Raw genomic sequence first — 16,573 nt, forward strand, 5'->3', positions numbered from 1 at the left:
CACACCAGCAGTCAATATGAATAAGCATTTCAACTCAGCAACATGTACCTCTTTGGCAACCATTTTAACCCAAACCTGTGCATCAGCACTGGTATGGCAATAGAAGAAGCTGAAACTAGAAGCAAAGAAAAGAAATGTGAGCATCTGGGTTTTTTTCTCCAGAAAGTTTAATTTTTTTAAGTTGATGCATCATTGAAACGAAGGCAGATGGAACACTGGAGTCTGCAACTCAGCCGTGCCCTCTGCATCAAGAGGTTAGCAAAGCTGAGAGGTGCAAAGCCAGCTGAAACAAAGCATGGTATGCTTCCAGGGGTAATTTTAACATTGTTTAAGTGTGCATATTTCCTTTAATCTTATGTTCACAGGAATCATCCTCCTCTCTCTGCTTCTCTCTCTCCCTCTCTCTGCTGTTTTTGAGTTCATTGGCTTTCATCTGCGGTCTCTGCCCTCTTTCTGTCGCTCTGTTTTCTGGGTGAGTCTCTGCATTTGGAAGATCAGCCCTCACTGTCTGACCAGCTGACCTGCTGACATGCTTTTATCCCGTTGTTATTTGCTCCTTTCCCTCTCACTCGTCTGATCCTTAGAAGCAAGTGTAATGGTGAACCTTTGCACCCACAAATACACACAAGCACACAGGGAAGTGCTGTGTTTTCAACCCTTTTACATACAGCAGGCAGAACACTGAAAACAGCATTTCAATATTAGCATTTTATTGTACAACAAGAGCAAAAACAAGTTAAAAGTCTAACCCCTTCCTGCCATTTATCTGCCCAACAAGAGGCTTAAAGTGAATTTCAAAAGAAGGAAGGATAAGTGGCTCTCATGCCAAATGACTGCTGAAAGACATCATAAATATTACTGGAATTTTTTTTTAAATCAGTTTGTTCAGGCCATTGAATACGTAATGCACTGTCTGGTTTCCACAATACTAAGTGCGCCACATGCATATACAGTACCACACACTGGAATACATCATGTGGACTTACAGGCTTTGACTCGTAAAACTGTGCATGGAGTTCTTGGAAAATGCAGTCAGAGGACGGAAAGAAAGTTATCACCGTGATAGAATAAATACTGGATTAATTGTGAATGTGCCTGCTCAGGTCATCACCTGAGGAGAACAGGAGCCACTTCAGCAGAGCAGCTGAGGACTGTGTGCAGCCCAGTGTTGTCCTCCTCTGAACTTCATCCAGTCAATTAACGTAATTTAATACACGCTCACTCCACGTGGATCACAACGTGCCTCAGAGTTCTCCTAATTTATACAGTATTGACCATTTTCACACACATGTGGGGAGAGATGGAGAGATGGAGCAGAGGCACGCTGATTGTGTTGAATGGTTGCGAGTAAAGCTGGATCTCAGGGGTGGTGGTGCGGGAAATGAAGTGATTGTTTTATTTTTGCAGTTTACCACTGCTAAAGTTGAAAGGGGCTTGGGAAGAAAGAGACGGAGAGGAGGCAAAAAGAGAGAGACTGACTCACAGAGTCCTCTTGAGTGAGCCTCCGTCTAGCCTTTGGCACAGAAAGTGAGCCTGCATATTACTCAGTCTATCACAACACAGCAGGAGAATGGGAGGGGAATTAATACACTTGGCTTTCATGCCAGTATGCTCTCTCTTTGCCTTTCTTCTGTCCTACACTTCTGCTCCTCGCTTTCTCTTCAAGCTCCACTGGACAAAAGCACTTTATGTGCTAATAAAATTAGCTGGTATGTAGATTTCAGTTCCTCTCCCCTACTTTTTTTTTTTATCAGTCCTATAACACCAGGCTGAGGAAAAGTGAGAAAAAGAAAACTTGAATCTTGAGATAGTATTCATTTTTGTGTGTTCATTTCTAAACACAAGGCTGGTGCCAGAAGAGTGCTGCTGCTGCTGCTGTGGCTCAGGGGCAAACATTTTTTTTGTCTGTGTGCATTTCAATGACATAAACAGTATCTAGCCTGCCATACCCTCAGCAACCATCTATCTGCCTCCCATAAATCTGAATGACATTAACATTTGAAAAACCCCAACTCCTGCCTATGTGTGAATGGGCCTCTCAGACAGACAGGCCTTTCGTTTTATTTATCTGCAAGGCGGGCAGTGAAGACAGACAGTGCCACAGACAGGCATAAATCTATGCAGGTTAGAGCTGGTGAACCGCCGCGGCCGGTAGGTTAAGTGAATATCACCCTGTGCCTCCCGCAAGAAGCTTGCACTCCTATTTCCTTCTCCCATTAAATATGTGTTCCATTTCTTTTTGCCTTATTTGGATGGAAAGTCATTTTACCCTCTTTTATAGAAGGTCATAAAATATATAGTGTGGGTTTTTTTTAGCACTCTGCATAACATTTACATTTTCTATTGTATAAATGTGATTGGCGCGGCACGGGGCTGAATAAAACATTCACAGCAAAAGCCATTTCTTTCTCTGACATTTGGTCCCGTATCTATCATCAGTTTTCTATATGCAGTCAGGAGAACAAACGCTGGTCAAATGTTTAAATGTGGCCTCTCCACATAAAATTTAAACCCTGCTTTCACATTAACACCCCCCGGCTAGTAGATGGAAATGCTTTTTTTTTCTTCTTTTTTTGCGCAGATAAGAGAAAAGTCAAATGGAAATGACTTGCAGGGCTGTTGTGGCAGTGGGGGGATGCGCTGATGGTCCTGGGAAATTGAAGCATGTCAGTAAAATTAGAAAAAAGCCAGCCCTGCCTCAACTGGCAGACATGTAAATGTGGTGGAGCCTCTCAGATGGGCCCATTATGGATAGTCCCACGCAGCCTTTTTTCATCAAAAATCCCATCGGTATATTAAAAGGTATAGCCTTGGCACTGACAAATTAATGCTTTATTATTATATATATATTTTTAGTCTTGAATGCTTTAAATTGCTGTTGAACTCAGTGATAGACAGCAATTGCAAAATAATAATTTCCCTTCATTTTGATTTGCTCTACCTTACGTATAATGATTTTCACCTCAAGATCCTCTGTGGTCACTGAGGTGAGGTGGAGACTGATTCAAAGATTCAGAGAAGGCTGCAAACATGGAGGTCAACCATAATATTTCAAAGAAAGGCTTTATGGGATCAAAGAATAAGCTGCAATAAGCAGTGAAGGAAAGAGGTGGCAGCATTTAAATTATCATCAATTATTTAAAGTTTGTCTGTAGGCAGTTTAACTCATGACCCACAACACACACTCTAATCTAATAAGGACCAAAGAAAAAATATATAGTGATTTATTGTTTCATCTTTTTAATGTTGCCTAAAGCTGAGACTTTTAATAGCCTTCAATTTGCTATGAAAATGTTCACTTTATCCTCAATACTCTCTTCTGCAGTTTTCTTACAGGCTGTGCAGGTAACTTTTCTGAGTAGATTACATAGTTTGCTGCAAGAGGTTTCCCTTCACAGACACATGATAACTCCGCACTAACAGTAGTTTAATGAGACTATAGCTGAATGACTATGAGTAACACCGAAGGTCTACAATAACAGCGAATTAAGTCAAGGTGAACGGCCAGAAAACGAGACGCGAAGAGAACGTGAACATCGCGTGGCAGCAGCACCCTTACAAACAACAGCTTTAACAATATAATTCAGAACTTTGGGGGGGGGGGGTTCATTCTGTGCATATGTGGTGCACATGTGGTACCGAGCTGTGAATATCCTGTAGATGTGATGCATCATTAACTATGATGGAAGTAGTTGGGCACCTCCATTTTTCAGAAGTGGACAATAACTTACAGCTGGCATGTTTACATTATTTGAAATTAGATTGATTGCAAGACAGAAAATGATTAATGCAGTTATCAGTTCACACTGAGTTACCAGTCAAAGCTACAGTCAAACTCAACAGCACAAACCCTTCGTCCACAAAGCTCTGTGCTGCTGCGCCCTGGAGACAGGGCCTCACCTGGAGGAGAAACTTGTAGTAAGGATTGCAAATGAACAATGAACACTTAGCAAACAGTGCAAAACACAGCACGCATTTCATTGTGCTTGAGCAGTGGATGTTTGTTGTAAACATACTATCAGTATGTGAAAGCTTGGATTCAACACCACGAATTGCAAAAGACTAAAGGTGCTTTAAGACACTGATGGATTACCACTGTAGAGCGTTCACTGTTTTCTGATTGGGGTGGTTTCAATTGGCAAAATCAGTTTTTCAAAGTTAGTATGGCTCATTATCTGGGGACAAAAAAATGCATTACCTTTCAAACCACTAAGGAAAGATTACAGAGTGATTATAAAATGTGGACCTCACATTGATTGATGTATTAAGCACTGTTTTTTTTTTGTTGTTTGTTTTGTTTTAAAGCAGGATATGACTAAAGGATACCCTGCAGTGTTGAACATTTTATCACTAAATGATGTCATGATTTAGAAACTTTACAGAATATTGTATGAAATAAGATTGATAATACAACTAAATAAGAGAAAAGATCAAATTACACAAGAACCCAACAAAAAATCGAAGCAACAGGTCTTCAGGAGAGATTAATCTAAATCGAGAGTACAATGCGTTTTTACAAAGAGTCATCTGTAACAACACGGTGGTGGCGCTGTCATGGTTTGGGACTACATTTTAGAGAGTGGTGTATGGGATTTTGTTAAATCTGACAGAATTAGAAAAATAGAAATGTACCATCAGATTTTAGAATTGTACAAAATCTGTTCTTGCCCTATCTACTGTATTTCCAAAAATACAATAGATAAAAATATAAAAAATGAGAGGTGGCTGAAGATTTTTGCACAGTATTATATGTTAGTTATATGATACAAGAGCAGGGGTGGACATAAGTGGTCCGCAGGTGCGCATGCGCTGTCAAAATAAAAAACACGCACCAGATAAGAAGTTGTCCGCTAGAGTGGGATTTTCACGGCATATTCTGTACCACATCTCCGTGCGTTCATCATTTGTTTGAAGCCAGCTCACCTCCTGCAACCACTTTTCCGAGAATACACGCTTGTTTTGCGGTTCGGACTCCTTCTGACATTTCTTTAGAGGTGGAGGAACACCAATTGCTTAAAGGAGCTTGCTTCTTCGACATCTTTAAGAGTTCTAAACAAATGTCTGTCTTCCTCCAGAAAATCTTATGTATGCAAACGCGCGTTGCAACTTCTTATCTGGTGCGGGTCTTTTATTTTGACAGCGCATGCGCACCTGCGGACCACTTATATGCACCCCTGTACAAGAGTATAGTTTGAATAATTGTGTTAAATCCCACTGAGCCAAACTTGATTTTTTAAAGATGGCAGATACCCTACTTTGCTCAGGTGATGACAATAGAGCCTGTACCATGCACTGAAAAAGAGTATAATTCAAAGCTGATGGCACCCAGACCTTGAGATTAGATTATTTCTCTACACGAATGTGGTATCTGATGCTTTATACCTTGAATACTGAAAATGTGACATCAGTTTCATGTGGAAATACATTTTAAACAAACAGATCATAGTAAAGGCTGCACACCATGAGAGAGAAACACAAAAAAATCAAGATCAATTAAAAAATTATGTGTTTGAAGAAAATCAAGACAAGCCTTTTTCCTAGACTTCACTTATACTTCAGAGAAGTGATAGTCGGTGAGTTAAACCCTGGTGATCAGGATGCTGCTTTTACAACCAGTCGGCCAAGTTTCAGGATTTTCCCAGTTTGGAAACTGTGCTGCCCCATTTCAGGTTGTGTGATGGACTCCCACAGGTACTCATTAGTATTGTTTACTTGTGTACCCAAAGGGGCCATGCTGTCTTCTAATCATTGATTTTACAACACCTTCTACACTCTGGCACCATTTCCCACACATCTGTGATCTTATGAAAAAAATATTCCAGGTCAACATTTCCACTGATCTATGTTTCAGTGTGAGAATGTGCATGCTAGCTGATGCTCAAATACAAGGAAAGAGTGAGGCATACAGGTATCCAGTTTACCCATAAAAGATAAAGTGCATTCCTATCAGTACTTTCCTGTCTGTCACTGCCAGGACAATCAGTTAGCTTCAGTATATATGCTTGTTACAAACAAGTTCAAGGTACAGCTACCAAAGTATTGATTACTGCATATTTCAAGGAATAAAATCAACAACCTTCTTATTAGACCATGGCGTAAAGCCTGATATCCAAAAGCAAACCTTCCAGTCCACAGCTTTTTTCATGGCCAACTGAAGACACAGAGGGAGAACAGTAAATTTCGGAACCTGGATGGATGCTTCTTAGTATTTCAAGGTTTAGGTTTTCATGTTATGAAATATTTCTGAGATGAGTGTTTGTCATGGTGTTACTCTGTAACTAAAGGCTGTTTGGTAATCTGCCAAGTCTATTGTTAATGTTCTCAAAAGACACTGAATGAACTATTATAGATATTTGGATTTGTCCTCTAGATAAAAAAAGACAAGGCATGATAATAGTGTAAGCTATATGTTAAGACAAGTACTTTGATCCAGCTTAATAATGCATTGCATTCTATGACTTATAAATCATTAATTAAGCCATTAGGTATACTTACAGACTCTTTGTAATGTTCTTTAAAAAACAAAAAAAGTTCTGTTGAATAATTTAGAATTTAGCTTTTTTCCAGGCAACAATCTTCTGTGCCACAAAAATGCAGTAATTTAGATTTTAAATATTAATACTATCAGTCAATACTTGGAAATATTTATTAAAAGCTAACTCACTTGACAACTCTTTATAAATAACGTATTTGCTACTACTTGTAATCCCTTTTAGAAAGATCACATCATTAGTAAGTTGTAGCATTTATACCAGACGTACTTGTTTTCTTCCCCACAGACATGTATTCCCAGCATCTTAGTGTTGCCACATAAACGACTGATCAGTCTTCAATAAATCAATTGAATATTACAACATATCACATTTTTGCAGTATAGGCTCTATATACTTATATATTTTGTAAATTAGCTGGCATTTTAGAAACATGGGCTTAAAATAATAATTATGTAAATGTGCATTGTGGTTTAATAAAGTATTATTTATTCCAAAGCAACGCTGTTGTTGTTACCACACACAAAAAATACTCATCCTGGCTAATCATCTTTACTCATTTCATTCATTTGACAAGACTTGCCATTTCCGAAAGTAAGTGAATGCAGCATAGAGCGGGACTGCGCGAACACCCTCCTCCTTCCCCGCCCTCCCCTCCACTTCTCCTGCCTCTTGCGTGTGCCCGCCGGTAAGGGCACGCGCACGGGAGGTGGCGGGGGGTTGTGCTTGCTCCTGCTCTCTGACCCCAGTGGCAGCTTCGACTCACTGCACTCCGGCTCCCCCTCCGTCAGACCGAAGCTGTTCTCGCGCTCTCTCTATCTCTCTCTCTCTCTTGTCTGTCAGTGTCTCTCGTCCTTCTCTCTGGCTTTTACCCCCTCCGCTCTCTTCTTGTCTGGTTTCTTTCCACAGGAGCCAGCAGAGGTCCCGCCGGGTCGAAGGTTCTGCCCTATCTGCCGCAACCCCGGACGGTCGCGTACGAACCTGCCCGCTCTACTGCTGCTGCTGCCGCATGGACCCGCGTCCCTCCGCCGCCGCCGCCGCCTCCTCCGCCGCCGCTGCGTAGAGGGCGACCCCGACCCGACACTATTTTCTCCGGCCACAAAAAACACGCACAAAAAAACCCCACACGACGAAGGTAGAACAACCTTTCCGCTTTTCTTTGAGAACCGAAAAGGGAAGGGAATGAGGGGGGAAAGAGAGGAGACTAGGAGGGGGAAAAAGAAACCCCTGACACAAAGCTGTCGGTTATAAGGTGGCTTGTCATTTACGAGGAAGAGCCAGAGGTTAGCGCGACGGTGTTGTGACACTGACCACCTTTGGGTGCTTTTAGTATCTCAGAAGCAGAGTTCAGGATTGCACGGACCTTTCTTTTTGTGTACGTTCCTGCAAGCGGCGGTGTTAATAGCGAGCGGCGCATAGAACGCATCGTTGTGTGTGCGTGTTATCAGAAAGGGTCAATTTATTCGCCTTCAACCCCTCCTCTGCTTACCGGAGTGATTTCTACTCGTGAAGTTAGCTATATGCTGGCGTACGAGCGCGCTACATATCCGAGGACTGCACCGACCATGTGTGCGCGCACCGACGTTACAGAAAAAAGCAGCTCAACGCGAAGCTACAGCGTGCATAATAATAATAAAAAAATCTATTGCCAGGGCAGGTTTAGCAGGCTAAGCTAGAGTGCTAGTTGCTACTACTGTAGCCATAAGGTAGAGACAGACAGGCGAGTTTCGGCAGCCCGACACACACATAGAAACACACACACAAAATCAGAAGACTGTGGAGCATGCTGCACACAGATTTTCGGCCTACATTTGCAGAGAAAAAGCAAATTTTCCGAGTAACTGCAGCAGTAGCACTAGTAGGTTGAGATTTTGCACTGATTGCAGAGGAGGTGAAGTGCAGGACATCCGATGGGGCAGTTTTGTACAGAAGTGAATTTTCTTTTCTTTTTTTTAAATTTAAGGCCCAGGAAGATCAATACACTTGTTTCATGTGTAACAAGGATTTTAATGTGACTCATTTTTTTCCACACTTTGAAATGTAAAGAGTTGGGTGTGCAGTGGAGCTGCTTAGATTTTGCTCATGCATTTTTAATTTTTATTTATTTGTTTTATTTTAAAAGTCTAGTTTAACCACCTTTTTCTCGGCTGGCATATATCTTTTTGACTTAAATTTATAGCGTGCATAATAGGAAGCAGGATGCAGCCGACCCAGAAAACATAAATCAATGCTTTAGTGAAAATAGGACATTTTCTTTTAAAAAAAAAACAAACAAAAAACAAAGTTTAAATTGGGGTCTTGTTTATCCAGCAGCTGCTTTTTTTTTGTTTTTATCTCACTTCTCCATCCAAGGATTTAACCATCATGTGAACTCTCGAGCTTTGTTGATTTCCCTCCAAAAGATATGACAGACTTGTTAAATTGAGGGCATTTTTTTCTCCCTCTTTCTTTTCTTCTCTTGCTCATGGCTGCATCAGGAGGTCTGGTATAAAACGGCTGTCAAAGCCCACAGTGGCCACTTTACTATCAGTTAGGGAGGTCAGACAGGAGGGAGGCTCAGGGTGCAAGGAGACTCACAGCGGATCTGGTGAGTGAGCTCCAGGGATGCATCATAGCAGCATTTTCTTTTTTAAGTCTTTGTTGTACAGTGGAGCAGAGATGCCATAGCATGTCATTAATTGCTAGTGGATCCTTTCAAAATTGGAGCATGGATATGTTTTTGTGCTTGGCTTACAGTCAGTGGGGAAGGAGACCTCTTTGATGCATGCATTGTGAAGAATTTCTCATTTTATAGAAGCAATTGCAGCAATTCCTCACCAGCAGAGATTCTGCCTGCAGCCTTTCTGTTTGTTTTTTGTTTTAATTTGCTTGTAGTGATTGAAATTTTAATTTAATCTTTTTACATTTAAATATGTTTTCATTGAAGCTTATAAAGTGCTTTCCAGAGTAGAAATTGTTGCTTAAAAAGTCAGAGAAGAGTTTTTTGTAAACTTCACTGTAAAGAAATTCCCTTGCTGCTTTTAAAGGTAGAGTACATCTGCTAATTGTGTTTAAATTGCCTCATTGTGTTTTTCTATTGAGGCTTTTATGAGGATGTGTTTGATGAGCTGTTTGAGGATTTTTTTTTTCTAGCAAATTTCAGGTGTTTTCTGTTCTCTGAAGCTGAATAAGACTGTACATGCCGTCACTGCATGCATGTGTGCTTTATCTTTAGTCTTTGCATTTGCATTCACTTTAAAATGTATAAGTTTAACCTGCGATATATTTTTATTTTCTTATGCGAAGCCCTTGCTCGTGAGTGTATTCAGAAAAAAGTGCACGCCTTGTTAAAGCAGCTGGTGTGTGTGTGTGTCTCCTGTCGGTGCAGTGTGTCGTGGTCGAGTCAGTCGGCTGGGTTGCTGCTGCTGCTGCAGGGAGGCTTCCTGGGCTTCTGGAGAGCAGCTCTGAAGGATGACCGCCGCACGGCTCGCTGCTGAATCTCGGTGAACGAACAGCATCTCATGTCCAAACTGTGGAAGGATGGCTCATGGCAAAGTGACCATCACTGTGGACGAGTACAGCTCCAACCCCACACAGGCCTTCACACACTACAACATCAACCAGAGCCGCTTCCAGCCCCCACACGTCCACATGTAAGTTCACGCTCACACACGCACACAAACACACACAGTTGTTATGAGCTGGCAAAGTTAAATCAGAAAGAAATATTTTCTCTCTCTCCAAATGAATTTTATTTGTGATCTTTATTCCAAACTGAGTTGGTCACGAGGAACATTTAAATGACACATTGCAGCAGTGTCATTTATAAACCTGCACTTTCTGTGACATTTTAAACTAATTTCAGAATCATGCATACGCTTTAAGAACAATACAGGAAGCCAGCAGGTTTAATGCAGTCTCTGTTTACACTCCTGATATCACTGGCCCTTGTTCACTGAGTGTATGGTGGTGCGTGATGTAACGCAGTACAAACCATTCTTTGTGAATAAAAGTTTTAGCGGCAGTGAAGCACTGAACAAAAGCGCAGCATCTGCAGACTAACACTGATTCTGTGCATCACACATACTTGCGCTGGTTTTTCTAACTTGTGGTGTTGTTTTATTTATTTATTTTTGTAATCTTTCTTGCGTGTGCTGTTGGTGCGTACTGTTCACCGGTGTGTGCTGCGGTCTCGCTGTGAGACGGTTATCATTTGTGCCATGTTGTCATTGCGGTATGTGGATGCTTTGTCTGCATTAAGGCGCTCTCCTTAGTTATTTATTAGACCAGTTACTTAGTGTTGCTCTTGTCTGATGTGGTTATGCTGCTCCTCTCATTAGTGGGTCAGAGCGCTGTGACCCATCAACCCTCGACACACACCCTCACACACAAACACACTTTACAACGCTGTGTTTTAGCTGTGACCAGATATTAACAGAGCTGCAGCTCACTTTGTGTCTTCTTCCAATTAGAGCAGTTGTGAGATTTTTCCAAAAGGTTGGTGACTGCTGGTTTTGTGTACACTGCGTGCTCATGACATTTATTCTCTGTGTATGTTGTGAAGTTAACCTGCAGCAGAGGAAGAGATTGAAGAGCCTGTTTGTAGTTTCCATCATCGCTGTAATGGAGTTGTTTGTCATTTCTTTCTTTTCTCCTGTTTTCTTTTTCATTTTTTTGCCTTTACGTGTGCATTTATTTATGGGGAAAAGCACAGCCCATCAATTTATTTTCTTTTTTCTACATCATGAGCGGAACACACAGGGATAAATGCAATTTATGGCCGAAATAAACATTGTAGAGCAGTGCCGATGGTGACGCTGCTTTGAATTTTTGAAAGTCAAAACACCAAAATGTACAATAATGTGAGAAAATCCAGCCCACGCCAAAACACAGAGCGCTAACCAAAGCATTCTAATCTTTGTTGTAGACAGCTTTCACAGTGAGGTCTGTACAAATGTGCTGTTCCCAAGTCCTCACATATAATTACGTTGTTGGGGGTAAAATCACAGCAAAGCTCAAGGCTTTTTTCCCCCTCACAGTTTTCCTTGTTAGCACAGAATATAGTAATTATAAAATTGTCAGTTTAGGCAATGTTATGGTAAAAAAAACAAAAAAAAAAACAACAACATATGATTGACTTGTGAGAATCCTTTCATTGCAGCACCTTCAAAATCACATCTTAGAGATCGCTGAGACGCTGTTCCAGAGAGCTGCAGAGCCACGATTAAAGATTTGTGCACACATGTTCGATCTTGTTGCGCAGTTACAGCGTTCTTAGATCACTCTGAAATCAAAGGTGAAGCTGAAAAATCGGCAAATCAACGTATTAAGTGGAGTAACCACGTCACCTTGGTGTGTATGAAGCCAAATAAGAGGCCGGGAGAAGTCTTTGCTTTGGGCTGCAGATGCGGTGGTGGCAGGGTGTTTGCACCGGGCTGAACCGAGATGGCAGCTGTTGGGATTGTCGTGTAGAACTGGAGTATTTTTTAAATTAATTTAATTATTTTGTATGTGAAGTGTGAGAGGCTGAGATAATGCAGATATGTAAACAATCATAAAGGAGATGTTTTTAGTCAGTCCAAGATCTTCAACAAACAGCTGCACTGTTTCACTTTAGGGAGCAGCAACATCTGGCAGACAAGTTTTTTTTATTTTTTAAAATATTGTTTGCCTGAAACACTCAGAGCCCCACAATCTTGTGTGTGTGTGTGTGTGTGCATAATAATCACATTCATGTAAGCAGGATTATTTATGGGAGATGGAGTATTGTAAACAGCTCAGTGGAGTTTTGCCTTCCTCTTGGTGTTGGCAGTGTTCTCACGATTGTGCCACTGTGTTGATTTGGGATTCCTCAGCTGCAACTGGGGCTGCCAAGTACAGCAAGTGCCCGTGCCTCCGAGTGTGGTGAAAAGGGAGGCGACCTCACCTATCAGCTTGCGTTACATCAGTCCTGTTTTAATGGATCGCAAAGACAACATTAAAAATCAGAACAAATGCGCTGTCGTGAGTCTGGGTTAACACATGTCAAGCAGCACAGGATTCACCAGAACAGAGTCTGGTTTGATGTTTGGTGAGGCTTCCGCAGTCTTTGAAAAGGCAAATAATAGAACATACACACAATATTTTTTCTGTCTTTATAAAAATTAAAAAAAAAAAAAAAACCCCAAGAAAAACAAGCACATCCTCTCTGAGGTAACATTTTTTCTGAAATACCATGGTTTATTTTTGGATTTATTATTTTTATGCTTCTTGAATTGACAGGGTTTGTTTTTGGTTCCCTGGGAAGCCTTACTATGGTTTCTCCCTGCCTTTTTATTTGCAGTGCTGCAGCAGTTGTGCATAAGTTGAGTTGTGAAAGCCCTACATAAAACATTTTTGGAAGAAAATGGAAAGAGGAGGAGGGGGAGAAAGCAAAGTAGGAAAAGGATGGATCTTCCTGATGTTTACAAGGAAACTCTTAAAAACATTTTCTAAAAGTGGATCATCATCTTCATTCGTCATCTGGAGACTGTTTTACTTTTATTCCAGACGATGACAAACGAGAACAGATGCGGCTGTAAGAAAGTCGTTATAAGGTGTATTTTTGGTGTTATTTTGTGAAAGAGGGTCTACGGCAGGAGTTTCAGTTCAGTGCAAGAGGAACACAGTGGTAAAAATGTAATAATACAGTGGTTGAAAACTTTGAGAATGTAATCTCAGTATTAATTCCTATAATCACTGTATTCAGGTTTTTTTTTTGTTGTTGTTGTATTTTTTGCTCATTGTGGGGTTGTTTTCTTTTGGGGGGGGAAGTCCAGTTTTCAGTGTGATTCTTTTTGGAGGTGAGCCCGTGTAGAAGGGGATGTGTTAAAGCCATGGGGCCTCTCAGCAGATATGTGTTTGGATAAATACATTAGGCTGTTTCCTGGCTTCCACAGAGCCTGCAGTGTTTTACCCTGTCATTCTTAAACTCGGTCTGGGAACCCTGAGATTACACGCGCTCACGCACACACACACAATCCTCCGAGCCCATCCCCCCCACCCCCACCCCTGCTATGTTTAAGTGCTTATAGAATACGAGCTCTGTTCGAGGAAAGTAAAGGCTTGTTTAGATTTGGGAGATAATAATCCGACTTGCTCGCCGTTCTCTCACTGCATCCGCAGTATTTGGACATAAATAAAGTTGTTGCTTCTCTGCAAGCAAAGAGAGGGGTGGAGGCTGGGGGTGGGGGGTTGCCCGCCTTTTGAAATATAATCCTCGCTCTAATGTTTTTTTCCCCTCCCGTCCTAGACAGAATATTTAGATTTCTCAGATGGAGTACAGCAGTGCCTTTTGTGTGGCGTGGAAGGTATCATTCCCTGACCCGCATATGAAAACATGAATGTAGAGAGTCACGCACGCACACAGTGGAGCTCATAAGCTGATGCTGTGGAACGTGACCCCCGAAGTCAAAGTGGACTTTCTTCGGAGCATGGGACGCCCCTGCCTCTGTGTGTGAGTGAGCGACAGGCTCAGTCTGGCCCAGTTTGCGTCTGGTTTATTTTTCTGTGCCGACTGTGTTTCTTTTTTTTTCTCCTTTTAACTCCCTCTCCTCAGCCCCCTCGTCATCGTCTTGTGAAATGAAATGCTCAGCAACTTGGAACATATGCTTCGAGTTGGGACACTAATGACTTCGTATCCAATTTGGGCAGGATCTGGGCAAGACTGTGGGAAGGCCTGACACACAGGCACACACAGACAGACAGGCAGAGCTGAAACTAAAAGGACTCCTGAAAAGCTCTTGAAAAACATTTACATTTCAGGATTTAATAAGACTTTAAATGATGTTACTGGACTTCAGGGGAAGGTTGGTGGCAAGTCATATCTCTTAACATTTTGACATAGACAGCTGAACTGCATCGCTCTTAATCTTTAATTTCTTCAGGTTCAAAGTGGAATTAAATCCTAGTTGTACTGCAAGTAATGATAATTTTTCCAATCAGTTACATGTTGATAGTTTTTTTAAATTGTTATTATTAATAACATGAAATTGTCAAAAATGTAAAAAGTGCCCAACAAAAAATCCTTACTTTTGCTTACTTTTATGCCTAAACCTAAGATTTCGTAATCACATTTTAAGCAGTGGAGTGTGCAGGTGAGACATGGAAAAAAAAAAACCCCACCCAGCATAAAACACTGGAGGGAGAAACGCGATCCAGGCCCGCAATAACGAGGAGTTAATCAAGTGCACCGGATTAGATTGGGCAGAGATGATGTTGTTGGTGGTTGATCTTGATCGCAGATGCGTTGGCATTTCTCGCTCGATGATTTAACTGCATTACGCCATTAACGCCTTTGGAGTGTTAATTTATTTAATTCCCACTGGATGTGCGTGCCATGCAAGCCAGCAAAACTGTGTCAGCGGAGAAAGCTTTCTCAATCACCACCAGGGTCGGTGATGGGAGACGTTGTTGTGTCATTAAAGATATAATCGGATTGAACAACATTATTTATCCATTCATGAGGAATAGCCGATTTAAATCTCGAATTTTATTCCTTGACTTGTGGTATCTTCTTTCAGACCCAACCTGTAAGCCCCGTTAAATCATGTTTGTCATTACGGAACGAGTTTCCCTGCATGGATTCAGCATCACTAACAAGAATCATGCTGGGATTTTTAATGAAGGCCCAATGGCAGCGCCTCAGGGAGAAGAACCTATGCTGCAAAGTTCTTGTCCACTTCTCACTCTGAGTTTTTTTTAATGGCACCTGAAAAGGGACTCTGCTGAGTTAAGAGCAGTCGGAGCATTTTTAAAACCTCTGTGAATATGGACAATGGTGTTTTTGCCTTTTCCTCTCTTTTTATTTTCACAGTGAGCCCGCTGTACCCCTCAGCTTTTCTTTGTGTTTCAGGTTTAAAGTGTTCAGTTTTAACTTTTGTAACAAGAACATGTAAAACAAGCAAATCATTTACCTTGCTATCCCATGGTTATTAAGTGGCAGATATAAACCTGACTTTCCCCATTACAGCTGGATAATTTTTAAAAATGTATTGTTATCAGCTGATGCACCTAAATAAATAATCAAATAGAAGCACTAGGAGCAGCCTGGAATTTATTCTTACATGTTATAATTTCTAGCATTTATTAGGATTTAAAGTGATGTGTGTGTGTGTGTGTGTGTGTGTGTGTGTGTGTGTGTGTGTGTGTGTGTGTGTGTGTGTGTGTGTGTGAGAGAGAGAGAGTGAGAGATTGGGGGGAAAAAAACAAATGTTGTTGCCGTCCAGAACCTTTAAGCAATGGAGAGAAAAGATTTTTATATTGCTTTGTAATTCCTCGTGTACTTATATTTATTCAATTTCATCTTAATACAAAGCAGTGGAAATTACCTATGTCGATACTACCAGAAAAAAATTATACTTTTAATCTGATAAATGAAACGCTTTTCCTAAATTAAGGAAAATAAAAATTGCATCCATCTATGTGTATGTTGTAAAATGTGGCAGGATTTTGAAGTGTTTTTCAAAATTTTGAGAAAGCCAAAATTTAAAAAAAGAATATAGCCAACCGGTACAGCATCACACCCAAAAATCACTGGTGAATACAGAGATGCTCCATCCTCAAACGATGGTGAGGTTGTAGAGAACAGAGAGTCTTAAAATGTTTTCTTTTCCCTTGTGATGCTGGTGCTTTATTACTGTTTACTGTCTGTTAAAATCAGTCACTGGAGACACCTGAGCTCATTATACATTGACTGCAATGCACAGAAATGGAATTTCCCCCGACCCCCCTACATGTGAAAAAATCTTCCACATTTAACAAAGTCCTTCTTCTCCACATGCCTCATTAATTATTCCTGCCCTGTGAATAATTGAGGAGATTGTAAGTATGAATCATTTACCGGTGCATCAATACACGTGGATATTCTGACACGAGCTGGTGAGGAAACGCCAAGAGAAGCACACGCACGGCTTTGACACTTTCATTTTCAGCACAGTCCTGGTTTTATTAATGAACTCCTGAAGGGATTTTTTTATGTGCCATATTTCCTTTTTCTAGTCTGTTAGAGGAGAGCTGTAAAAGCAGCAGAGGAAATGGCTTTTGGAACTGGATTTGTGCCATCCACGTTACACCACTGCCCGTAC

General features: G+C 41.1%; 1 protein-coding gene across 2 annotated transcripts in view; it reads left to right on the forward strand.

Moving 5' to 3' along the window:
- The first annotated feature begins 7,192 nt into the window (after positions 1-7,192).
- mpped2a (metallophosphoesterase domain containing 2a) overlaps positions 7,193-16,573 on the forward strand; it is an 84,922-nt gene continuing 75,541 nt past the window's right edge. The window contains exons 1-2 of one of the 2 annotated variants that reach the window (XM_085146883.1): positions 7,193-7,626; positions 8,969-10,123. In XM_085146883.1, the coding sequence (XP_085003009.1) occupies positions 10,011-10,123 (113 nt within the window). In that variant the 5' untranslated portion in view covers positions 7,193-7,626; positions 8,969-10,010. Of the gene's footprint in view, positions 10,124-16,573 lie in introns of both variants that reach the window. The other variant, XM_085146795.1, reaches the window with a different exon arrangement.

Source organism: Neolamprologus multifasciatus, chromosome 1 (assembly GCF_963576455.1).
Source record: "Neolamprologus multifasciatus chromosome 1, fNeoMul1.2, whole genome shotgun sequence".
Classification (NCBI taxonomy): domain Eukaryota; kingdom Metazoa; phylum Chordata; class Actinopteri; order Cichliformes; family Cichlidae; genus Neolamprologus; species Neolamprologus multifasciatus.